Source organism: Budorcas taxicolor, chromosome 1, assembly GCF_023091745.1.
Source record: "Budorcas taxicolor isolate Tak-1 chromosome 1, Takin1.1, whole genome shotgun sequence".
NCBI classification, from domain to species: Eukaryota; Metazoa; Chordata; class Mammalia; order Artiodactyla; family Bovidae; genus Budorcas; species Budorcas taxicolor.
The window spans coordinates 212,261,733-212,287,939 of NC_068910.1; the positions used below are offsets into that span (position 1 = coordinate 212,261,733).

Below are 26,207 nucleotides of genomic sequence, written 5' to 3' on the forward strand. Positions count from 1 at the left end.
CCGTGGTACAGTCACACCGGTGTGTGTGTGTGGTACACTGCATTGTAGTATGTGGTATGACGTTTCCCGTGGTACAATCACACCGGTGTGTGTGTGTGGTATGCTGCATCGTAGTATGTGGTATGGCGTTTCCCGTGGTACAGTCACACCGGTGTGTGTGTGTGGTACACTGCATCGTAGTATGTGGTATGACGTTTCCCGTGGTACAGTCACACCGGTGTGTGTGTGTGGTACACTGCATTGTAGTATGTGGTATGGCGTTTCCCGTGGTACAGTCACACCGGTGTGTGTGTGTGGTACACTGCATTGTAGTATGTGGTATGACGTTTCCCGTGGTACAATCACACCGGTGTGTGTGTGTGGTACGCTGCATCGTAGTATGTGGTATGGCGTTTCCCGTGGTACAGTCACACCGGTGTGTGTGTGTGGTACACTGCATTGTAGTATGTGGTATGACGTTTCCCATGGTACAATCACACCGGTGTGTGTGTGTGGTACACTGCATCGTACTATGTGGTATGGCGTTTCCCGTGGTACAGTCACACCGGTGTGTGTGTGTGGTACGCTGCATTGCAGTGTCTAGTATGACATTATTGTAGGCGACACCGGTGTGTGGCACACTGCTTTGCTGCCTGTGGTGCAACAACACTGCTGTGCGTGGTACACTGGCAGGGATATAGAAAAGTACACCAGGCCTTCCTCCTAATCTTGTTCCCTGTAACTCACACGCGACCTCCTGCATCTGCAAAACAAAGCTCTTTTCCAGTAAACTCACACGGTGCATTCCTGACAAAGCTCTACATTCAAACGTCAGCTGATAAACCAGAGCAGGTTTTGTTATTCTTCCTCCTCGGGACACTTACTGCCCCACACTAACCTATCACAGAATGTAGCTGCTGTTTACCAACCAGGGGCTAAAATAAACCCCTCACCTCTGTGCCGACAGCTCCTTCGAGGGGGTGTCCAGGTGCTTCAACGAAAGCCGTCTTCAGGGAATCACAGCCCTGGTTTCCTGAAAGGTCATTCCCAGTCTCACCTTCAGGCAGCAGCACTTAAAGTGCCCTGGTCTGAGGCAAGCCTCCTCTACGTCTAGCTTGAAAGATTCAAGCAACGTCTCGAACCATCCTTAACCTTTCGGCGCCTGTCCCCTTGGGCCAGTCAGCAGCTGGAGCTTTACCAGCCACAAACTCTGGAACCAGACACCAACAAGGGCGGGTATGTCAGGAACCTGAGGACAGCCCAAGGTCTAGAAAAGAGAAAAAAAAGGGGGGCAGGAGGGAAATAGCGACAGGGGAGGGGCGGTGAGTGAGAGAAGGGCCCAGACGGCACCGCTGGTAGGAGACCCACCTGCTGAGGCCCTCACGGAGCCCAGCACGGTCGAGCCCAGGGAGCTGGTGCATGGCCTGCCTGCGATCCACCCTGTGGGCCGCACTGTCCACAGGAGCCACTCTTGCAAGGAGTCGGAATACATTTACATGCCAAGCATCATCTGCAAACTGAGAGTCTTGTAATACTGGGGTTTTTTCAATTAATTTTCATTGGAGTATAGCTGGTTTACAATGTCATGTTGGTTCCCGCTGTACAGCAAAGCAAACCAGTGACGTGCATACATGCACACATATATACATTCTTTAAGATTCTTTTCCCGTAATAGTCAGTACAGAGGATTGAGGAGAGGTCCCTGTGTCCCCAGGAGGTTCCTATTAGACTACTGTTTTCTTTTCAAACAAGGGTAGATGTGTTGCAGATGATGAAACAGTTCTCATTTGCAAATGTTTGAGTGGTTATTTCTTGTCACTGTCCATTTTTTCTAATCATGGACAATGAAAGCACACAATTACCACATGGGTCTATCAAGTTTTTCTTGTCAAGGGGAGGCTTTAGTTTCAAAAGGTGTAAAGCATCTACCAGCAGGAATTAACATGTGTGCGCTCACTCACTCAAGTCGGGTCCAACTCCTTGCGACCCCATGGACAGCAGCCCACCAGGCTCCTCTGTCCACGGGATTTGCCGGGCAAGAATACTGGCGTGGGTTACCATTCCCACCTCCAGGGGGATCTTCCCAACTCAGGGATCAAACCCACATCTTTTATGTCTCCTGCATTGGCAGGCAGGTTCTTTACCCACTTGGGAAGCCCAAGAATTAATATATTTAGGTCCTAAATGTCCATAAAGATGGAACAGGGAAATAAATGATGGTGCGGCGCAGGGTCAGTGCACCGCACCCCGTGGCCTGAGTGGTGAATCAAGCTTCACCAGGACACACCATGCATTTCTGTCTGCACACCGTCTATGATTGCTGTGTCCTACAGCTTAGACAAATGCCCCAAAAGCTTAACTGTTTACTATTTTACAGAAATATTTACAATTTTACAGAAAAAGTTGGCAAATGCATGGTAGAGCATATCCTGAAACATGCTGCAGCTATTAAAAACAAACTCAACACCAACATCTATGAACAGGGAAAGGGGTTCACGATACAACAGTGAAGATGTTTTATTTCTAACGCTGACTCCCAAGGTGCCCGGCACAGTGGTGGCAGGGGTGGGTAGCGTCCCTCCCCAACCTCAGGACCCCAGCTTCTCTGCAAGTCCCCCCTCCTCTGACTTATCCAGGGCTCCCTGAGACCGAAGACTGCCGAGGCCTGAGGAGGAGATATGTCCCCTTCCTACCCCAGTCCTAAAAAGGCTAAGAAATACTGTTTGGTAAGGATTAAGGTTAAAGCATGCCCGTTTTGCCCTAGGTCAGAGTCCCAGACCTAGGACTCCCTACTCAGAGTCCCAGAACCAAGCAGAGGGCCCCACTGAGGCTGGGCTGTGCCCCAGGGAGAGCTGCAGAGGGAAGATCCCGGGAGCAGAGCTTAAAGAGCTGTGTGGGGTGAGCCTCAAGCACAAAACTTGATCTCTGATTCCTCGCAACACCCCTATTACACCGAAGAAAAGCAGCAGAAGAAAAGAGTCAAAACCCCACCGCAAACAATGCGCTTCCCTGGTGGCTCAAACGGTAAAGAATCTGCCTGTGTTGTAGGAGACCTGGGTTCAACCCCTGGGTCAGGAAGTTCCCCTGGAGAAGGGAATGGCCACTCACTCCAGTATTCTTCTTGCCTGGAGAATCCCATCGACAGAGGAGCCTGGTGGACTGCAGTCCATGGGGTCACACAGAGTCGGACACGATGGAGGAACTGACACACAAAGGATGGCAAAGGAAGGACACCGGCTGAGCAGAAATTCAACACATTCTGGAAAAAAACTAAATAGAGGGAAGACTGGAGAGGGGGAGGGGAGAGAGGGAGGGGAGAGGGGGAGGGGAGAGAGGGAGGGGAGAGGGGGAGGGGAGGGGAGAGGGGGAGGGGGGAGGGGGGAGGGGGAGCACCCCACGCCAGCTCCTCCACCCCACTGCTGGGTGGGAGCACAGGGAAACCGCCCTCCCCATCCCAGTCCAACCACCTCATTTTCAAATGTGCAATCAAGGGTGAAAAATTCAAAGTGAGTCACTCCAGCTCAGGGCGGCCAAGACCTGGGAGGGCTGTGCGTCCCCCACAACCCCACTTCAAAAGCCAGAATGGTGAGGGGGTGGTGGGGGGCTCTGAGCATGAAGCAGCACAGCCTCTTGTTACCACACACGGAGCCCCGGGCCGACCCTGGCTCCGTCCAAGCCTCCCCTCCCTATTCCAGGTCGCACTTCGCTCAGCTCAGACGTCTTCCTCCAGGACTGACTGCAAGTTACCCCGAGGGCATAAGAAGGGCTGCTGGCACCGACAGCTCCAGGGTCCCCTGGAACCACCTGGCCTGTGCAGAGCGCCTCCACGTCCCCAAGCAACCACCACTTGCCCCTACAGACAGACAGAAGCAGAAGGATGGGACTGAGCAGATAACTGTTTAATAGAAACTCTTCGTTGACTCTCAGTGAGTCCATATAAAATAAACCTGAGTTTAAAAATGTTTAAAGAAGCCACACCCACCAGAGGAGGTGACCTTACACACTTGGTGAAGTGCGTTACGTAAAAGCTGTCTGCAAGGCGGTCAGGGCCTTGGCAGAGGCCTGGAGAATCTTCAGCTCTTCCATCCGCAGTGTTTCTACCAAAGTCAACTGGTTCATCAAAGCCACTTCTTCATCCTTCATGCAAGAAACCTGCAAGTTATTTTTAAATTTTTTTTTTTAGTGTAGTAAAATACAGCTAAGATTTAAGGCTCTGACTGGTTTTAAATGTACAATTCAGTGGCACTAAGTACAGTCACAGTGTTGTGAAACCACAGCCACCATCAATCTCCAGGACTTTTGCATCTTCCCAAACAGAAACTGCACCCATTAAACATTAACTCCCCACTTCCCCCTCCCCAAATCCCTGGGAACCTCTAGTCTGGAATACTAGACCTCTCATTTAATTTGAATCATACAGTATCTGTCTTTCCATGTCCTGGTTTATTTCATGCAACACAATGTCTCCAAGGTTCAATAAAATCATTTATTAACCCCAGTAATGTTTTCATTCAAATGAGCTGAACCCTCATTTAATTAAAACATTCACTACACAAACGGGGAAAAAGTACCTTAAAAATCTATGAAAAAGAATTCATGCACTAATTTACCTACTAAAAGGTGTCTGTGTGCTGTGTGCTAAGTCGCTCTGTCATGTCCGACTCTGTGACCCCATGAACTATAGCCTGCTAGGCTCCTCTGTCCATGGGATTCTCCAGGCAAGAATATGGGAGTGGGTTGCCAAGCCCTTCTCCAGGGACCTTCCCCACCCACGGGTTGAACCCGTGTCTCTTACATCTCCTGCACTGGCAGGTGGGTTCTAAAACTAGGGCTACCTGGGAAGCCCACTAAACAGTATAAACACATGTTAATAGTCAAAAACACAGATTACGTCAGTGTTTATTTATTAAGGCATTAACAGCACCCCAATAAGGTGGACTATTCCTATCCAACAAGTACAAAACAACTTCTCACTCAAAACACTTAAGAATGAGATATTCTAGAATCATACCTTTCGAAGCACGGCATGAGTCTCATCTATGAAATAACAGCATATTTTCTGGGCTACGTCCAAACTTGTCTTCTCATTTGTATCAGAAATTATTTCCCCAAGAAGTACTTTTTTCCAGCACACACTAGAACCAAAAATGTTCAAGAAGGTCATTTCAGCAGGTTCTCAGAAATAAAGGCTTTTCCACTTCAACACAACACTTGTCCTGTTTTTCCAAAAACATAATAAAACTCATTCCATCAGCGCATTCCCTCAAACCTCCTGCCAACATCCAGGTCCTCTGCTGAAGCAGACACAGTAGACAAGACGGAAGGAACCCTGGGGATCAGAAGCAAGGGGCTGAGTTTTCTAGCATCACAGTCGTTTGGCTCACAAGCAAGCGGAGCCACGGCCACCGACCACAGGGAGGGAACAAAGGACAGACGAGAAGGCGAGCCCACAGCCAGAAGACCACAGACTAAGGAGCAAAGGCGGCGGGTTTTGTTTTCTTCAAATAACAGCGTCTCCTTTAAAAAAAAAAAAAAAAAAAAGACAAACGCAACACAGGACGTGTTTCAGAAAGTCAAGTGCTCTACAGATGGAAAAGCAGAATCTACCATGAAGTCTTTTTCATCATGGAGGTCATGCCAATTTTATACAAGAAAGTCTGTAGGAACGGGGGCTCCATGGGCTGGTGGGGACAACTTTCTGCAGGCACAACAGTGCTGCTGTGCCCGGGTAGGCAAGACACCGAGCAGGAGGGGGCCAGGCCAAAATCGACACAAAGAGGAAGGAAGCAGGGTGGAGGACAGGTTCCGGATGCGGAGAATGTGGATGTGGACGCAGCCGAGGAGGAAGAGGCAGGCGAGGACTGCACCTTCCGAGTGCAGGGCACAGAAGTCGATGAGAAATTCCCCACAGCCCCCAAGCCACAGCGTATAAAGTCTCAGACGTCTCTAGCTTTAGAGACGACGGTGACAACCTCAGGAGCAGAAGGGTTCTTAGGAAAGGAGGGAGGGGAGGGAGAGAGGGGGGGCAAGGAAGAAAAGACATTCCTTTGCGCTGGGCTGTTTTAACCGCTATCTGTTTTAACCCACACGACTGCCTAGCAAAGAAAGCATTATTATCCCCACCTTTTAGAAAAAAAGAAACTGAGAATCCGGAACAGTGAAGAACTGAGCCTAAGTGACAGAGCTAGTGAGAGGCAGAAATAAGTGTGCAAACACCAGTCAGGCACAATCCCAAATGCACGCTTCCTCTGCCACACCACTCCAGTCAGAAAGAACTCCAAGGGAGGGCTTCCCTGGTGGCCAGGAATTAAGAATCCGCCTGACAATGCAGGGGACACAGGTTCGATCCCAGGGCTGGGAAGATCCCACGTGCCTCTATGCCTGTGTAGCACAACTACTGAGCCCACGCTCTAGCGCCCGAGTCACAATTACTGAGACCGTGCACCGCAACTATACAAATCCGAGGGCCCTAGAACCCGTGCTCTGCAACGAGAAGCCACCCCGATGAGAAGTCCATGCACCGCAACTAGAAAGAGCAACCCCTGCTCTCCTCAACTGCAGCAACGAAGACCCAGAACAGCCAATAATTAAATAAATAATTTTAGATTAAAAAAAAAAGAACTCCAAGGGAAGCAAAGAGGCCTCAGCAGGACCCCTGGGAAACACCCAGTTGCTTTTTTTAACCCGAGGTTAACGTCTTGAAAAGGCACTCGTACCTTTTTCCAAGGAAGATGCAAAGAAACTTACGTGGTGGGTACACATGAGATAAAATGAAATGGAAGACAAATGGATGGGCAAAACAAGACAAAGGAAAGACACGGGGAGGAAAAATGAGATGGCGACTCAGGGATGAGTCTGTGATGACTCGCATGCCTTAAAATCCGGCACACTTAGACGGACCAGATTAAGTTGCCTGAGTTTTCTAGCAAGCAACAAGATGAAGGAGGTGTGTCGGATACAGAATTCAGCCTCTGCTAAGAAGAAATACGCACGATTTCTGGCATGGAGACCCGAAGGGGCTTTTTTTCTCCCCGAGTCCCTACGGAAACGTAGGCAACGTCGCGAACAGGAACGTCGCAGGCGTGACGGAAGGAGCGCCAGCCGCTTCCGGGCGCCGAGCTGGGGGCTACGTCTCGGCGCTGACGTACCGAGTCCGTCCCACAGCTCAAGGACGGGTTCCGCCACCTCCAGGATGCAGCCACTCCGCCTTCTCAGCTGAGCTTCTGCCGAGTAGCGGGCATTATTCCTCCCCGACTCCCTCTGACTACGCTTTCCACGCTAAGGCGAGGACGGGCAGCCTCTCGGGAGTGCTGAGGACCCAACCTGGACGCGCGGCTCCAGCGGGGGCTCCTCTACCCGCCTGCCCTCCGGAGAGACCCAGGCCTCTCCTCAGCGGGAGTCGGGGTCTGCCCTCAAGACGGAACCGGGGGGCCCGCGCTCAGGAGCCCTGTCTGCTTCTGGGGAAAAACCTCCCTACTCGAGAGACTCTCCTGTGACCAGCGGCAGTGCGCACACTTTCTGAAGTGTTCACCCTGAACAGCGAACTGCAGGTCACCCGGGTTGCGGGGGTAGAACTATCTGAGGAGAGGCCAGTTCTCAGGACCATGCACTCAGATTGTGACTCAAACCAGACACTTCCAGAAACCGTAGAAAGCTACACATTCCCCACGTGGGGCACCTCACACAAAGAATGTGCGTGCTAAGTCGCTTCAGTCGTGTCTGACTCTTCGCGACCCCATGGACTGTAGCCCACCAGGCTCCTCGGTCCATGGGATTCTCCAGGCAAGAACACTGGAGTGGGTTGTCATGCCCTCCTCCAGGGGATCTTCCGGACCCTGGGATTGAATCCGCGTCCCTTACGATCTCCTGCATTGGCAGGTGGGCTCGTCACCACTAGCGCCACCTGGGAAGCCCACACGAAAAATAAGCAGCCCCAGTAATGCAAGGGCATTTCTTTCTCCTCTGAAACGGGGCGTTTGAGTGTCGGCCAAACCAAAAGCCCCAGTTATGGCCAAACTGTAGCGGCAGCTGGTGACCAACAGACAGGGGACTTACAATTCTTCAGCTTCCAGACATAACAACTTAAGAGCTGTGAGCAACCGCCATGACGGTCCATCCCATCCAAACGTCAGATTCCTAAAGCAGAAAAAGGACAGGTGTATGTACCGATCACTGAATCTCTTGTGTCCTGCACAGGAAACTAACTCAACAGTGTAAATCAACTACACTCCCATACAAACTAACCCTAAAATTAATTTTTAAAAATGACAAATCTCACTGTGACACTTCATTACACCCCAGTAAATGGCTCAAGGGCCACACATTTTTTTAAAGGGGCCGTTCAACATGGTGCAGCCAATAGTCTTAGTCATAAAGACAAAAGAAAAAAGTGGGTCTGCAAATGCTTAAGTAGAAAGCTCTTCTGATCAGGTAAGAAGCTGAAGCTGAATGAGGAGACCACAGTGAGACGGATGAAGAAAAGTCTGGGTTATCCTGAGGATCAAACCAATGGTGGCATCACAGCTAGCTGTCCCTCACTCTGCTGCTGGACTATTGAGAACTCAGTTTTATCTAAAGAAGAAAATCTGCAAGGGGGAGAAGGGAAGGTCTCAAACCCAGTTTATCCCATTTGGTGTGGAATCACCTCAGCACCTCCCATCCCAAGAGCCTGCACCCGGTTGCTGGGTGACTGACGGCCAGGCTGGCTTGCAGGAGTAATGCCACGCTGCCTGACCACATGTCAACAACAAGCACACAGGGCCACCAGTCAGTACATACAATCATTTAAGACGTCAAGTTCCTATCTCAGGTCCCCAGAAAAGTCTCTTGACAAGTATCTTCCCCTCTTTGTGTGCCCCACCACACATCAAGTACAATGTACTATATACAGTAAGAGCTCAATAAATAGCTGTCTGTCACCAGATCTGAGCCAGGAGGCCTCTCACACCTTTCAAAACCTGAACTCTTAATTTTTCATCAAGATTTCCTAAAGAAAAAATTTCGAGAGAAACACTTACTCTATGAAGTCATGATCCTCCAAAATGGAAATCTTTTTGTTCATCTGTTTAGCAGTGGATGGAAGATATTTAACAAGTATATCTGCATTTAAAAAAAAAAATCAGGCTGATGTAGAGCATAAAATTCAGGCAGAAAGGAAGACCCTTCTCAGCTTACTTTCCATCCCATCAGTAATTAAGGCACATGTAAACAATTTTACCTCTTTCACATAAAAAAAAAAATCTAGTCTTTTGGTCCAACTCAATGAAGTCACAACTTAACCCTTGAAAGGCTACAAGAATTACCAGACAGCAGACAAAACATCCACTACCTCAGCTCCTGCTCCTACAAAGCAAATCAACCCATAAAATCGGGGAATGAAGACATGACAGGACCAGTGGGAAGCCACACCCACTGAAGCACAGGCTCCAGACAATCAGGAGGAAATGTTTCCAGGCTTCAGGTTTTTAAAACTCAGAATTCAAAACTATCTGGATATTAGTGATTATAATCATAAAGCAACTGAAAATGATGATGTAAAAATTAACAAAGCTTTTTGGGATAATAGGATACTAAAGGATTTTTCTTTTTTTTATAAAATTTCTTTTTTTTCTTACATGCAAAAATAAAGTGTAAATTTTGTTCAAAGTATTTAACAAATCGATACTGCATGGTCATCAATATTAAAAGTTATTCTGATAATACAATGCTAGTCTCAAAGCTAGCTTTCTAAGAGACCCAGCAAGACCCAGTTTTTGCTGTTCTATTTCTTTTTGAAAAAAGGCATTATTACTTCAGCTAGAGGATGGAGTGGTAGCACTTTGACCAAGTTTCTATTTCCACTAGAACTTATATTAAAATTACTTCAAATTATATACTCAGTAAACCTCCAGCCGTTTCTTCAGCGCCTAGAAAACTGCTTCTCTGCTGCTTGAAGGGAACGGGGAATAAATCAGCCTTCCATGTATTACTTTTAATACTATATTTGGAATTTTTACAACTTTAATACATAAAGTATTTTTAAAATATGATGACGATGCTAAGTAACAAAAGAACACAAATGGAATCCATTTTTTTTCACGGCCTTAAACCCCTTCAAACAAGGGCTGCATGTAAAATATTTATCCTGTGATTGGTGCAGTGTGATTATACACAATGGGTGTTTCATAAGTCCTTTTTACTTGGAACTCTCTCATCCTGCACTTTATTTTTTAGAGTGCTTCCATTCTTTCTTCAGTATTCATTTACTTATTGAGCTGCACAAAGTCTTGGTTGCAGCACACAGCATCTTCAGTGTGTCATGCGGGGTCTTTAGGTGTGGCACGTAGGCCTAGTTGCCCTGCAGCAGGTGGGATCTTAGTTCCCCAATCAGGGATCAAACCTGTACAGTCCCTGGCATTGAAAGGCAAATTCTTAGCCACTGGACCACCATGGCAGTCAAGTGCCCCCACTGATCTATCTTTAGTGACCATGTCTCAGTACAAAATTCCCATTTCTTGTCATCTACAGGTACTCTATTTCCCTCGGAGTTTTCCTTTGCTTTCATTCTACTGTCCGACCTAACGCAATAAAACTTTTCTCAGTTCTTAACCTCAATATGGATCAAAGCTATGTTGCTTTTACTTCAACACTGAAATGACGTGGTCAATAAGAATTAGGATAGCCCTACCTAGGAGAAAGTAACTCATACACATTTTAAGGTTTTGTCATTTTTATAAAAAAAAGAACCAGACTGGTGGCAGGGAATCCAATTATCTTAGTGATAAAACCAAAGTCAGTTCCAACCTTTTGAGACATAAACACAAGCGTGAGGATTGCTGACGGAGACAAATCCGTACTCCAGGAGCAGGCGGTGGTTATCGTGGGGGCCGTAGCAGATGAAAACCTCCTTGTGTTTGCCACAGCGTATAGCCGTTCTAATTTCATAACAGCGAGTTTCCTTGTTAAATGCTGCTTTTACCTAGAAAAAAAACAAATTGCAAAACATGTCTCTTAAAGCAAAGCAGAAAACCAAAAAGATTAACTGATTATATTCATTTGAGCTAGATGCAGCTTTCAAGTCCTCAGCACAGAATGTACCCACATGAAGAAAAAAATGCCACATCTGAACTTCAGCCTCTTTGGTTTGCCTCAATCTCACTCCACTGGGGATATAATCATCTCCTTTAGGAGAGGGCAGAAGCCTGGGGATGAAGAGGTCTCTAGCTGACTCCCAAAGTGGGATCCCTTCTCAATTTCCCACAAACATCCATCCAGTCAGAAACTGCTGGCTGAACACCGCCTCCATGCCAGGCCCTGTGCTAAGCACTGCGGTTACTCCAAGTGCAAGGTAAAAGCCCTGTCCTCTAAGGCTGCAGAGCTCCAAGGGAAAGGAGCAAGACCCTCAGCGATCACAGCTAAACCCTGAGAGCGAAGCCACCAAGTGTGGAAGGGAAAGAGACAGGAAAGCAAGTGAGGCTTTGGTCCCAGGTCTGAAAGGACGAAAGATGCTGCTCCCTGGGGAGCTGCTTGTTTAGACCCTTCAGGGGACACGGCACCAGGCTCTGTGGGTCTGGAGAGCAGAGTCGGGAAATGGGGCAAAGGAAAAGGATGCCAGGAGGGGGAGACAGGGTCAGGAGGAAAGACAGGAGCCTACCAGACCTGACGGCAGAGAGGCTGACCAGCTGCACCGTTCCCTGGGCCTCTGCTCACTACTCCGGTCGCAGGTTCTACACGGCCCTGTTGAAACCGAACCCGGGTCCCCCAGTGGATGTCTCACCTGGACGTCAGGGCTGTGGTTCAGCAGATCCAGGTAGGGGGCGAGTGCGCAGGTGTCTGGCTCCGGGGAAAGGCACAGCTGCGGCGGGCGCTTCATGTACACAGCCCTGGTGTTGACGGTGCACCAGGCCCACCGCAGGGCGCGGTAGCTAAAGATGGTCTCAGTGGCCTCAGAAAACAGAGGCTGCAGGGAGGAGAAAAAGCCTCGAGAAGAAGAAAAGAACTCCTGCACGTGGCTTCTCTGCTCCCAGGCCTTTGTTTTCAAAGGGTTGGGAAGAAGATTCACCACTTCCGGCTCCAAACAAACTGGGCAGGTGTAGGCCTTTGGTAAAACCTCCAGGTAAGGCTTCCAGGGAGACCGATCCCCAGCATGCTTCTCTGACACTAAAAAGGTGCACAGAGCCAACAGAGGAGATGGAGGAGGCTGCCACCTTTTAAAATGAAAATCCAGATTGGAGGAGTTACTTTCATTCAAAATATGGAATAAGCAAGAGATGCAGACATCTGAGGGCTTAGTTCTGCTTCCAGAGGGGCTGTGGCCAAGTGGACAGTACACTCCATGTTCACTGAATGCACCAAGAGAGGGTCTTCCTTCCTCAAGGGCCTCCTCCCGGGACCACACCCCAGTACAAAGGCCATGAACAAGCCACAAGCACGCAAGAACTGGTTCGGTGACCTGAGTTCCAGCTTTGTTTGCAAGACATTACTTTCTGCAAAGACCTCTTTGCTTCCAACTCTTTTCTCCAGTTTTAAAGCTGTTGCTGGAATTTCACTTGTTCCACTTTAGTAAGGCTATAAAATTGGGGGAAATAGGGAGCAATTGATAGAAAGAACCTAGACGTTCCCCATTTGACACAGTACCCACTGGGCACCAGTAGCTATTCCAATTCTTGCTTTTTAGTTAAATAATATTGAAAATTCAATTCCCCAGTCATAGGAGCCACATTCCAAGTGCTCGTCGGCCACATGTGGCTACCATACATGAAACATTTCTATCACTGCAGAAAGTTCTATTGTGCAATAATAACCCAGGCAGAAAAATGAAAAAGCTCATTATATACTTGTACAGTTCTGAAGTTTTTGGTCTTAAACTCACCCATTCTATTGCAAATTATATACTGCAGTATTTTTGTTTATTACCAATAAAAAGAGCTCATGTGGCATGGGTGTACTTAGAAAAGTTTTCATTAATCCTTCAAAGTTCAGGTTCCTATATAACCGTGCATTCTACTCAAAACTCCAGAAACATACAGAAAATGTTAATATCAAGAGCATCCTTGCCTCTACTCAGGCTCATGAAAATATATCAGCCTTCTTACAAAAGTAAGCCAGAGGGGCTTACCGTGGGTTGAGAAACAATACAGTTTTTCTTTCTTTATCATTTAGAAACCTCTTATGCTGAGGACCTTCCTCAATCTGTCCTGGAAAACCCACCCAAAAGAAAGAGAGACGCCCTTATAACATAAGCCAGAAAACAGTCTTCAGCTCCTATGTTGGCCTCTTCTCTTCTATGCCAAATCTAATCAGCTCCTTCATATCGTCAACAGCTCTTCATAGCTGAAGCAGAATTCAAGCAAGTACAGTAACGATAAAAATAAAAGCATAAATAACATTTGTCAAGACCTACAACAGTGGAAGAGGTGTGGAGTGCTGTGAGTCAAGGCATTCAGTTATGGTGTGTTATGTCTATGCTCCCATTTAATCCTCATTTTTTGGTAAGGTCAGCTCGGAATTCAAATCCACTTCCCAAGCAGCCTATTAAAAACCTTAAAAAAAGCAATTTACCATGAATTAAGAGCCAACTTCATAGAATCAACTTTTCACATCACTTCTGACATATACCAGCCATAAGAAGGGACTGGGTCCTAAGGGACTGTGTCTTAGCTGACATACTTGCTGACAATATAAACTTGAAAGGAGAAACACTCGAGCCAGATGAGCTGGTGAGCAGTCACTTACTTAGCAATGTACATCCCTAAGTAGCTTCTGATCACTGTGTCCGTGGTGAGCAGGCAGCTCTCAGGCAACGAGATAATCGTCTGTCCCTCCTTACCAGAAAGAAAGTAAAGTTTAGAACATCCGTGCTTGGGGGAGGACCTGAGTGAATCTTCCGAAGTCCCTGATTCCACAGTCATCTACTAAGAACCCAGTGGAGCCCAGCCATAGCCGACCAAAGAGCTTCCAGCGGATGGGCTCCCCAGGCCGAGTCAGCAGACACCGGCAGGACTGCTCCCACACCGGGCACTACAGCCCCAACCGAGTCAGAGGTTAACGGTGTGACTGACACCCACCACCAGTCAACCTCCCATCAGAAAGGAATGCGGAAACACTCCCGCGCCTCAAGGCCTAGTGTTCCTTCTGGTTCTTACACCAGGAAATAGTGCCACCTATAGGCAACAGACAGAAACCACGCCAAAAATTTCTTCCAGAGAAATGCACGTGCCTGGTCATTCATTCCCAGTAATGACCTATTCACTATATAACCTGTAACAAGTAGCTGAAGAAAGGGCAAGGGTACCCCCCACCCCCAGCACAAGAATCTCACTTGATCACCTGCAAAAGTGGAGTTTTCAGTTTCTCCCACTGAGACAGAAACACAGAAAGGAAAATTAAGACACCAAGGAACAGACCAGTAGAAATAAAGCACTCAGAAGCCAGATAAAAGATCCTTCTTTCATCATAACTGACACCTAAGTTTGGGTTAAACATCTCGGCCAAAAATCTCATTTCAGTTTCTGGTCTCCTCATCTGTCAATCAAGACTGAGCTGGGACTTTCCCTGTGGTCCAGTGGTTAAGAATATGCCTGCCAGTGCAGGAGACTCAGGTTCGGCCCCTGGTCCGGGAGGATCCCCCATGCCACCGAGCAACTAAGCTTGTGCACCACGACGGCTGAAGCCACCACACCACACAAGGAGTGGGCTCTGCTCGCTGCAACTAGAGAAAGCCCATGCACAGCAACAAAGACTCAAAAATTAAAAAAGAAAGACCAAAGACCAAAAATTTAAAAAAGAAAATTTAAAGAATAATTATCTTCACACAAAAAAAGACTGAGTTGGTATGGTCACTAAAATCCCTTCCTGCTCTGACATCCCATGTCAACAAAAAACCAAACAAACAAAAAAGCCCAACCCTCTGAATACAAGGTTCTGTATCTTGATTGAGATAAATGTCTTCATCATCAAAACCCTATCAAACTGGACACTTAACATGTGTGTATTTCACTATGTGTAAAATATGTCTCAATTTTCAAAGTTTTAGCAAAAGAGCCACAATTAAAAGTACGTGTAATATAACTGCCAAATATCATTTCCTGATCCAAAACTACCCATAGTCACGACTATCTTCATGAGAGGTACAGAGGTACAAAGTCTGCTACAGAATAGTCACATGCCCCCCCTCGAAAAGAAAGATACTGCACAACAATGTGAATGGTGAGTGTACTTAAGACTATTCAACTGCACACTTAAAAATAGTTATGATAGTAAATTTTATGTTGTGTGTATTTTACCACAATTAAAAATGAAAAAAAAATTATGATAGCATAATAGAATTACAACATTAAAAGCTACCATTCTTTAGGTTAAAGACACAGACACAGCTGGGTTTTATCTAAATTAAGGAGTAAATATAAAACAACTTTTAAACAGAAAATTCAAATAATTACAAATAAGGAATTCATGTCTAGCTCCACAGAAAACTGTGCATTGGATGTCCTTTAAATGGCACGGAAGAACTAAAACAGACCTTGAAGGGCAGCTATGTCATTTACTTGCTCGCTGTCCAGCCTCGGAGACCGAAGCTGGGTCAGGGGGTCAGGGGCCTCGCTTGGCAGAAGGGGACCCCGGGACAGGCTGAGAGGTCCCCTTCCCTGCCTGCTGGGTTCTACCTACTACGGAGGCTCAGATTTGAGCGGCTCCCCTCCAGCCCCAACCCACCCTCAGCACATTTAAAACATGATCAGCCTTACAAACCTGCTGCAGCGCAGACGGCTAATCGTGCACCCCAACACACTTTCCCTTCTTGCCCTCCCTGGGCGCTGGCAGGTGAGATGCGGCTGGAACTTTGTGGATGAGCAGAAGCCTGCCCCTCCTCACCCTCGCTCCCTCCTGCTACACCCTGGAGCTACACCCTGGAGCTGAGCTGATGGAGCCACCACACAGCTCAGGACCACCTACCCAGGCTGGCTGACCTGACGACCGAAGAAACGTGCGCTCCATGACGCTGGCTTTGTTACTTGCACACAGCAAACAATTCTAACTGACAGAACTGTATTCAAACCCATCCATTAAGTTTAAAAAAAAAAAGTATGTCTAAAATATTTTTAATTCATTTGACTTGAACCCCAAAACCAAGCAGAAAAATCCACTTTGGGTTTCAAGATGAGAGAGAAATTCTCACCTGCAGGGACGTCTTGCTCATCAGTCCTCTTCCTGTACCTACAAACGTGAAGAGAGAAAAAAGATAAATCCTATGACAGCTTCAAGGTCTTAGAGATACTATTCTGCATATGTGGGTGAACTTCAAAATAACACAAAGCGAAAGCAGAGTGTCTCACATCCTTTGACTCCCCGGGGAAACCGAAGATCAAGAAGCTATTCGGGACGATGTCTCAACCTCCTTTTGGGTTTATGATCCTTGAAGGGCAAAGTCCGCCTTAGAGGCGACACCTAAAGATGATCGCCTTCAGGCAGCTCAGGTGCTGGGTCTCGGACAGGCCACCTGAAGCTGGACTCTCTCCCCTGGGGTCTCCTGGCCGAGGTGGGGGACCAACTCCCCAGGATGCCCACCCAACTTCGGAGGCTGGACCCACAGGTTACTTCTACCCATTACCAGACCCAGCATTCCGCAGGAATGATCTCCAGTCTTTGGCTGAATGATCACTAAAGCCCATTCAGGTGCCACAAAGCCTGGGGCTGTGCCCTCCCCTCCCCTCCCCAGACAGGCAAGCCATGAGCTGCACTCTCCTAGACAGGACAAGCCATGAGCCGTGCTCTCTGACCAGACAAGCTCGGCGCGGTAGAGCCAGAACCAGCTGCTCTGACCAGCTGCTCTGGCCTGTCATGACTAGGGCACAGTCACGACACTAGCTTCCCCAGTGGCTCTGGCAACACCACCAACATCCATAAGTTTACCCCTCCGTGCCCAGCGCTCCCCTCCTGCCAGTCAGCTGACAGCTTTTCTCGAAGAGATGGGCATGATATGACCTGTAATCATTGTATGAACTCTCTCTAGTCGTCTTCTCAAAACCAGTTTCTGACTTTTTTCTCTCAGCTAGTTGTTGTGGTTGTTCAGTCACTAAGTCATATCCGACTCTTTGTGACCCCACGGACGGCAACACACCACGCTTCTCGTCCTCCACTGTCTCCCGAAGTTTGCTCAAACTCGCAGATAGGAGGGAATATAAAATAGCAAGCCTGTGGGCCTACTGGGAGGTTCTGGATCATGAAGAGAATTCTTGACTCGAGTCCGGAATCAGGTGTCTGGCAAGTTTAATTTGATAAGAGGTCCTTCCTACCTAGAAGCATACTGTCTGCTCAAGCACATGGTTCTGATTTTAAGAACTTCATTTCTTCTGTGTGTCCCACAGTAAAGTTAATCATCCCTGTGAGCCAGAACCTTTAAAAACCCTTAAATGGGAGGAATTTTTTCCTGTGGAGTCCCTGGTGGCTCAGCTGGTAAAGAATCCACCTGCAATGTGGGCCAGCTCGGTTAGATCCCTGGGTTGGGAAGATCCCCTGGAGAATGGAATGACTACTCACTCCAGTATTCTGGCCTGGAGAATTCTCCGGACTGCACAGTCCATAGGGTCGCAAAGAGTCGGACAAGACTGAGCAACTTTCACTTTCATCCTTTAAAAAAATTCATGTGCTAATTTAAGTGGAAATTCCTCTCTAAACATATATGAACAGAACTCAGAGGATGGAATAAATCCAGAAGGTACTTTACCTATATGTCCACAACACAGTGGTCAACAGACCAGAAAACAGGTCACAGTAACCAGTACTTACTAAGGCAAGGCAGGAAGTGGCCATTAGAATGTTATTACACTACTCACTGCCTTATAATTTCTGCTGCTGTCTACCCAAAAGGCCCAGATTTGGACAGTGCTTTTCGCGTTAAAAGGAAATATTGGAAAAAATAAAATAAAAGGAAATACCAGGGTCTGCTCCCAAAGCATAAATCAGATCAAAGTCTAAAGACTGAATCCTGCTTTTAACTTGGAATCCTGCCTTGACGCTCCATAAACTAATTCCCCAGAATTTCACACATTTTGACAGAATCCCATGAACTTTCTCTGCTATCCTACACTGATTAAGAGCTAACGATATAGAAAACACTTAGGGAAGGTGTTGTGGACTGAATGCTTGTGTCCCCTTAAATTCATATGTTGATTTCTTAACCCCCAATGCAACGGGTTTGGAGGTGGGGCTTCTGGTAAGTGACTAGGTCACAAGGGTGGAGCCCTCGTGAATGGAATTCGTGCCCTTGTAGGAAGAGAGAAGAGAGTTCCTCAAGTGAGGACACGAGAAGATGGCAATTCACAAAGCAGGAATCAGTCCTCACTAGATGGTGAATCTGCCCAAACCACAGTTTTAGACTTCTCAACCTCCAGAACTGTCTGAAGTAAGTTGCTGTTTAAGCCACTGGGTCTATGGTAATTGGTTACAGCAGCCCATACTGATGAAGGTTCCTTGCTCCCAGAATTGTAACTGCTGGGTTCTGCTCACTGCCAAACCACTTTGCTTTAGCTCGGCCATCACCATCAATCTGGACACAGGCCCAGAGGAAGTTGTTGCCACTTTTAAAACTGATAACTCTTCACTGCTCTAAATCATAGACAGATTACTTATTTTCAGGCATTCGATTGAAACCATATGCCAATTCCAGCTTGATCATTTTAAATCTATCCTTCTTAAGGCAAAGTGACACTCAAGGAGTAGGCAGGCCTTAGGCACAGCAAGTCCACTCTGGACACTGCTTTTCTCTTGATCATCTCGAAGAATTCCATCCAGGACTTCCCTGGTGGCCAGCGGTTTCAGGCTCCGCCTGCCGATGTAGGGGACACAGGTTCAATCCTTGATCCGGGAAGGTCCACGTGCCCTGAAGCAGCTGAGCCCACGCACCACAGCTACCGAGCCAGCGCGCGGAGAGCCGGTGCTGCACAACGAGAAGCCTGTGCCCGCGGCTGCAGAGTAGCCGCCCAGCCCTGCTCGGTGCAGCCAGAGAAAGCCCACAGGCAGCAACGGAGACCCAGCACAGCCAAAAATGAATACATTTTTTAAACATATTCATTAAAGAAAAAAAAATCAAAACTCTATTCAGTAAAATCTAAGGGTATGTTTTTTCACTAGGCATTCTCTGACACACAGCAACAGAAAATCAAACACCGTGTTAGAGGCTAATAAATATGGTTCATCTTCATAAAAAAAGGAGCAATCCTAGCAGAGAATGGTTCAAAATCAAGTATTTTAGCCCAAAGTCATCATGTATTACTGACACATTGGGAACAGCTTCACACACATCCCCTCACTAGATCAGGAGCACATGAGGTAAACAGTTTATCTTGAGGGCGTATAAGGAAGTCAGTGTGCTCCAAGTTAAATTACCTAATGGGTACCTGAAGGATCATTTTAAGGGCCAAGGGGAACCTTCCGAGGCTTACGACTTAAGCATTCTATAAGGTGAAACGTCTGCACTTGCCCTGTGACACTGAGCTTCGAGGCCCTCGGCTCACAACTGTCTCTGTGCTATGGCAAACCCGAAACCCATTCGAGGAGCGCATCGGTCCTCTCGCTGGTGACCGCAAGCCCACCTGTGGACAAAGCTGGGTGGCCTTGTCCGCAGGCACATGCCCATAGCCACCAGCTCCCCAACTTCTGTGACAGAATGTTCCAGAAGAGCATGCTGACCCAAACTTCACGGCAAGATCCTCAATTTTCGGTAAATGTTAATACAACCTCCACAGGGAAACACCTCAACTTTCAGAAAAGAATATTTACCCATCCCTGTTCAGGTGGCTGTGGACACCAGGGCCACAGAGGGGGCTCCTCCTCAGTTAAGGCTCCCCTCAGGGCTCCTCTCCTCAAGCCACCCACCCAGGGAACAAGCCCCCCCCGCTGGTTCTCTGGAACCTGCTGGACTGAGAAAACTCCTGGGATGCACCCGAGCTAGGAGATAATCCCATCAGCTGCATGGGCTTGAAAATCTCACAAAACCACCACGAGCAGGTTGATAGGGTCACCAGTCCTCATGTTATACAGCGTCTTCCCTACAAAAACCCAGTGAAGACATTTCCCTCACATCTACATTCCAGAAATACCTATAGCTCTGATGAGTAAACAATTTAGTTGTGCTTACAGAACGCTAAGATTCAGATAACTGACCATGTACACTGGGCTGCTGGACAGAGGAGTCAAATTGGCAGCCCACCTCTGACAGGGGTTCAGTTCAGTTCAGTCGCTCAGTCATGTCCGACTCTTTGCGACCCCATGAATCGCAGCACGCCAGGCCTCCCTGTCCATCACCAACTCCCAGAGTTCACTCAGACTCATGTCCATTGAGTCAGTGATGCCACCCAGCCATCTCATCCTCTGTCGTCCCCTTCTCCTCTCACCTTCAATAGGGGGTACAAGATGTCATAATTATGGCTTTTACGTGTTATTCTTATCCCTGCCTTCATCTTATTTTTCTATTCTCATTTCCCTTTTCTAACTTTTAATTATATTTCACCATTTTGGAATTTCTGTCCACAAGCCCCTTAAAACTCATTTTCCAAATAAGGTAACGTGTAAATAAATACTGCACCTACAGGACAGCGTGCCTGCCACACAACATGAGCCGTACGCCCAGAAAGAGCACAGCCCGCCTGAGAGAATCACCCTGGTTCTCCCATGACCTGGGCCCACGTGTCTCTCAGGAGACAGGTGAATGAATGCCAGGTCTTACCTGGAAAACGAGCAGGTATCAAGGTTGCATCTTCAAACCTCCTGTCTTTCAGCCACTTCTTAAGCTCTATAAATTCAGGCTTGTAGCTCTCATTCACTAATCAAGAGAGGAAAGAAAACCTGGTGACTAAAATCACTATATAATTGGATCACTCCAAACGGACAAGATGACTTTAAAATTCATATGGAAATATGAAAGACCTGGGATAGCCAGAAACACTTTGAAATACTGACCTCAAAACTGTTTATCACTAAAAATGACAGTAACTAAGATTGTGTGATACCATCATCAGGACAGAAAAAGAAATCAATGGAATAGAAAAGAAAGCCCAAAACAGACCTACACATATGCTGACAACTGTTTGTTTGTTTTTTAATGCAAAGGCAATTCCATGGAGAAAGGACAGTTTTGGGGTTTTTTTTTAATAAATACTGCTAGAACATTTGGAATAAACAAATCATGGACTATAATTCATGTTAAAACAAAGTCCTATTGATACACATTAACAACACAGAATTATCTCAAAATAATTATGCTGAGTAAAAGACAGATTTTTAAAAATGCATACTATATAATTAAACAAAACCATAAAACACAAATCAATAGTGAAAGCAAATCAGTGGTTGTCTGAAGATGGAGGAAAGGAGGGTTCAAAGAGGTGCCCAATGAAAGGATTACCAAGGGAAATAAGAAACTTCTTAGGGTGATAAATAATGTTCATATCTTGACTTTGGTAATGGCCTCCTGTGTGTATACATATGTCAAATTCTATCAAATATGTCACATTCATTGTGGGTCAGTTATACCTCAATGAAAGTGTTTTCTTAAGAAACATATGATCCAAAATACAAGGCTCCCAAAATAGGTTATCACAACCTAAAGAGTTCACAGTAAGAGCACTGAATAAGCAACTACTAAAGGAAATGGCAACCCACTCCAGTATCCTTGCCTGGAAAATCTCATGGACAGAGGGGCCTGGAGGGCTGCAGTCCATGAGGTCGCAAAGAGTCAGGCACGACTGAGTGACTAACACACACTCCCAGCACTGCTAACCACTGTGGAGGACGTCCAACATGCTCTTCACCCTCGAGAAGTTAATGTTCTGGTTGGGGAAACAAGACTTCCACAAAAACCAACTGGAAAACCAGAAGGTCCTGCAGAGTAATACCCAAGAAGCCTGGAAACCGGGTGGCATTAGTGAGAACTGGAAATGGCATTATCGAAAACATAAGACCTCAACTCAGTCTCAAAGGTTAGAGAGAAAGGCGACAAGCTGGGAGAAGGGAAGAAAATGGGTTTGGCTGGAGAAAGACTATGGGGAATGGCAGATGTGGGGGAGGTTGGTAGAGAACATACTTTCAGCCCAGGGAGAGGCGGGGTAGAGGGGGCACTTAGAAAGGGAGTTGATGGCGAACAGCATACAAAAGACAATGAGGCTGGACCTCCCTGGTGGTCCCGTGGCTAAGACATCACAGCTTCCTCTGCAGGTGGCATGGGTTCCATCCCTAGTGCAGGAACTAAGTTCCTACATGCTATGCAGTGCGACCAAAAAAAAGAAGAAGGAAGACAGAGGGTAATGGGTCTTTAAAATACAAATAAAGACAGTGAAGATCCTGGAGGCTCCTAAACCAAAGAGGCAACAATCCCTTAGGAAAAGTCAGACTGACGGTGGCAACTGGAACCACCAACAGGAAAGAAAAACAGCGATGTGATGAAGAGCCGGCTGAGGTCACCTCTCGGTACAACAGAGAGGGAGAAGTTAACCTGAGAAAGACCAGGTGAGAGTGAGTGGGACATGGCCTGCAGGACAGAGAAGGCTATGTAGGCAAAGACAACCTCCAATGGTGCTGAGGTGCTGCGGGTCAGCGGGGAGACATTTTGCTGTCATCAAAAACAACAAGTGCACTTATGTAGTCCTCTCCAGTGGGCCAAGTACCTTCACATACAGTATCTCGCTCAGACTAGGTTACACTGAACTTCAAATGATAAACTTATGTCCAAACACTGATAACCTATAGGTAGTGAGAGGTCAGGCCAAGAAACAGAAACCTGGGAGTCATCCCCAGAGAAGACAGAGCAGAAGCAATACATCTGTAATCCCATAAGGGTTTAAAAGAATAAAATGGCACTATTACAAAACAGGATTCTCTAAGAGGGCTTCCCTGGAGGCTCAAATGGTAAACAATCTGCCTGCAGGGCAGGAGATCCAGGTTGGGAAGATCCCCTGGAGAAGGGAACGGCTACCCACTCCAGTATTTGAAGTATTCTCTATGAACACTGCTTATGTGCCGTTGAGAAAAGCTCTGCGTATCTGTTAATATCAACCAGCAAAGGATTCCTTTTGTCATCACTTGCACCAAAAGAATCAAAACTGTACCTCCTCTTGATTCAGAACTTCCGAAGAGTTTTCGTCTTCTGATCCGGCTTGTTCTTCCTCCTCCGTTCTTCATATTAAAAATGCAGTTTCTGTTTAATTGTCCGAACTAAAACAAAAAGCATTTTCTTTGCTTTTCTTTCCAGTTGTATGACAATCACTGTTCTTTGTACCTGTAAGGACATAAATATATAAACCATTTCTCTAAAATGTTTTTGTATACAAATTGTTTATACTATGAGCTAAATCATGATCCCTGTGCAGTAACAGAATTACCATTATATTGGTCCCTCTAAAACAGTTTTATCTCAACTTCCTACCAAATGCTGATTAATCATGGAAATTCTTATTATCGGGTTCATAATTGTGTGCACATCTCAATGCTAATCAACGTTTACTAAGCAACAGCCTAACTGTACTCTGAATAAACAGTAGCCACGCACATGAAAAGATGCTCAACATTGCTAATTATTAGAGAAATGCAAATCAAAACTACAATGAGGTACACCATCTCACACCAACAACAAATGCTGGAGAGGGTGTGGAGAAGAGGAAGCCCTCCTACACTGTTGGTGGGAATATAAATTGGTGCAGCCACTACGGAAAACAGTATGGGAGGTTTCTCCAGAAACTAACAGCAGAGTTGCTATAGGATCCAGCAATCCCATTCATAGCTGAACAAAACTATAATTCAAAAAGATACGTGCACCCCTATGTTTAAAGCAGAGTTATACACAATAGCCAAAGCATGGAAACAAGCTAAATGTGCATCTACAGATATGGTGCATATATACAATGGAGTACTATCCACCCACTCAAAAAAAGGACAGAATAATGCCATTTGTAGCACCATGGACGGAACCAGAGGTTATCTAAGTGAAGTGAGCCAGAAAGGGAAAGACAAATACCATACAACGCCACTTATACGGTGATCTAAAATATGACAGAAACGAACCTACCTATGAAACAGAAACAGTCACAGACAGAGAGAACAGACTTGCAGCTGCCTGGGGAGGGAGGCGAGGAGGGATGGACTGCATTGAGATGCAAACTATTATATACAGAGTGAATGAAGAAGGCTTACTGCATAGCACAAGGAACTATATTCAATATCCTGGATAAACTATAATGGAAAGGAATATAAAAAAGAATGTATATGTGTGTTTACACATATAAATATATATATAGAATCACTGTGCCGTACAGCAGAAATTAACACAACACTGTAAATCAACTATACTTTGAAAAAAAAAAAGCAATGAAGCCCCTAACTGCCAGGAAGTTGTACAGGAAAAAAAAAAAGGATTCTCTTTCAGTGTGAAGTAATAATTTGTTCTTAAAACCAGGATGCTGAAACATAAACGAAGTCGGTGGTTGCCAGAGATTAGGGAGAAAATGAGAACCAAGAGAGCAGACAAAGCAAAGAGATGATTATAAAATCTACAGTGACCACTACAGTTTCTACATGTTACTTCCTCAGAAATGTAAAAATGAAATCCATGAATCACACTGGCATGATACAGGTAATGGAGTATTATTAAGCCATTAGTTGAAAGTACCTACGAAGACAGAAAAATATACAAAATATATTAAGCGAAAAAATAAAGTTGCGGAACAAATTCAAAGACCCCTTATCGGTCTCCGCTGGGCACATTTTATGTTTACAAAACAAGAGGATTTAGGAAAATATTCAAAAACGTACAAGGGGAGGGGGCTTTTACTCTTCCTTCTGTAACTTCCTATTCTGACGTATATATGTGTGTATATATATATGAGCACATAGTGACATAACTCTAATATTACGTGTGTGCATATTATGTACACTTTCAGACTTCCCTGTAGCTCAGACGGTAAAGAATCTGCCTGCAACGCAAGAAACCCAGGATCAATCCCTGGGTGGAGAAGATCCCCTGGAGAAGGAAAGAAACAGCAACCCACTCCGGTACTCTTGCCTGGAGAATCCCAGGGACAGAGGAGCCCGGTGGGCTACAGTCCATGGGGTCGCAAAGGGTCGGACACGACTGAGCGACCAACGCTACTTTAACCAAACCACTGTTTTTCTTAAATTACTAAAAATTAACCAGGCAGCCCATGAATAACGAGACACGAACCCCAGGCTCTATTACTGTACTATTACTTCCCAGCGATGGAAGGTTCCGTGTTTGATCGACCCGAAGGTGGAGTCGGGCCCCAGGGCCCACCCCGGCTCGTCCCCTCGGCGTCCCCAGCGCCACAGCAGCGCGCGGGCCGGGACGCCTCCGCGCGGACGCCCAAGACCCGTGGTCCGGGGAGCGAGGTGTGCGCGTGGCGCCAGCGTGACCCCACGGCTGGCGGCACCGTCCTCGCCCCCCGTTCTCATACGCCAGAATGGAGGCCGCCCCTCCGTTGGCACACCCTCCGCACCTACCCCGCCCCGCCCCACAGCTCTGCCGCCGCCGGAGGACACAGGGCTGAGACCCCGGCCGCTTTACAAACGCCCTGACTTTAGGGCCCTTCGCGCCGAGGATACTCGGGTCGACTTTCGATAAAAGAACGAGCCCCCAATACTGGGGGGCGTTAAGTGTAATGCGCAGCGGCATGGCAGGGGGTAAACGATCTGAATTCAGCTCTCTTTTTTAAGTAAAATTAGAACGGGAGCCCAGGAGGAAGCCGAGCCCCGTTACCCCGGCAACCGGAGGCCCCGCCCCGGAAGTTTGCCAGCGCACCTTGAAGCAGCTCCAAGATGGCGGTGGGCGGGCCCGAAGCGCGTAAACACTCGGAGCAGCACGCCAGTTGCTCGCGAGTTAAAGAAGCGGGCCGCAGCAGCAGGGGGAACAGCCGAGCGCCGCCAGGCCCGCCTCTAGGCCCCACTGACCCAAGTCCTTGGTCGCCAGGCCGAGCTCTCGGCGCCGCGGGCCTCTGCCTACCGGCTTGCACATGCGCATTCTTCCGGGGGGGAGGGGTGGAAGGGGACGGCGCGGCTGACAGAGCTAGCTAGGGTCGTCCGTGGATGGACTGCAGGTCCAGGAGTAAGAAAACCCTGTGGCCTGTGGACCAGGAGTCTACGCTCTGAAAGCCGACCTGGAGCGTGTTTCCTTCCGTAGTTCCAAGGGCGGAGCAGCCAAGTGTGTGTCTGCCAGGGCAGCCGCCCGGCCCGCTCTGTGGCCCGCTCAC

The 26,207-nt window shown here is 47.1% G+C and overlaps 1 protein-coding gene across 2 annotated transcripts; it reads right to left on the reverse strand.

The window, feature by feature from the left end:
* Window positions 1–3,863: 3,863 nt before the first annotated feature.
* Window positions 3,864–26,207, reverse strand: SETD4 (SET domain containing 4). Of its 2 annotated transcripts, none has more exons than XM_052638617.1 (11): window positions 26,115–26,207; window positions 23,058–23,227; window positions 20,681–20,776; window positions 16,133–16,170; window positions 13,693–13,781; window positions 11,735–12,164; window positions 10,762–10,936; window positions 8,997–9,078; window positions 8,035–8,115; window positions 4,991–5,114; window positions 3,864–4,116 (listed from the first exon to the last, which is right to left on the reverse strand). In XM_052638617.1, exons 2-11 carry the CDS (start codon window positions 23,128–23,130, stop codon window positions 3,997–3,999), a joined length of 1,308 nt encoding a protein of 435 aa, XP_052494577.1. In that variant the 5' UTR covers window positions 23,131–23,227; window positions 26,115–26,207; the 3' UTR covers window positions 3,864–3,996. The 2 variants fall into 2 exon arrangements, with proteins under 2 accessions (XP_052494577.1, XP_052494568.1); XM_052638608.1 differs by having other exon boundaries at window positions 3,864–4,131.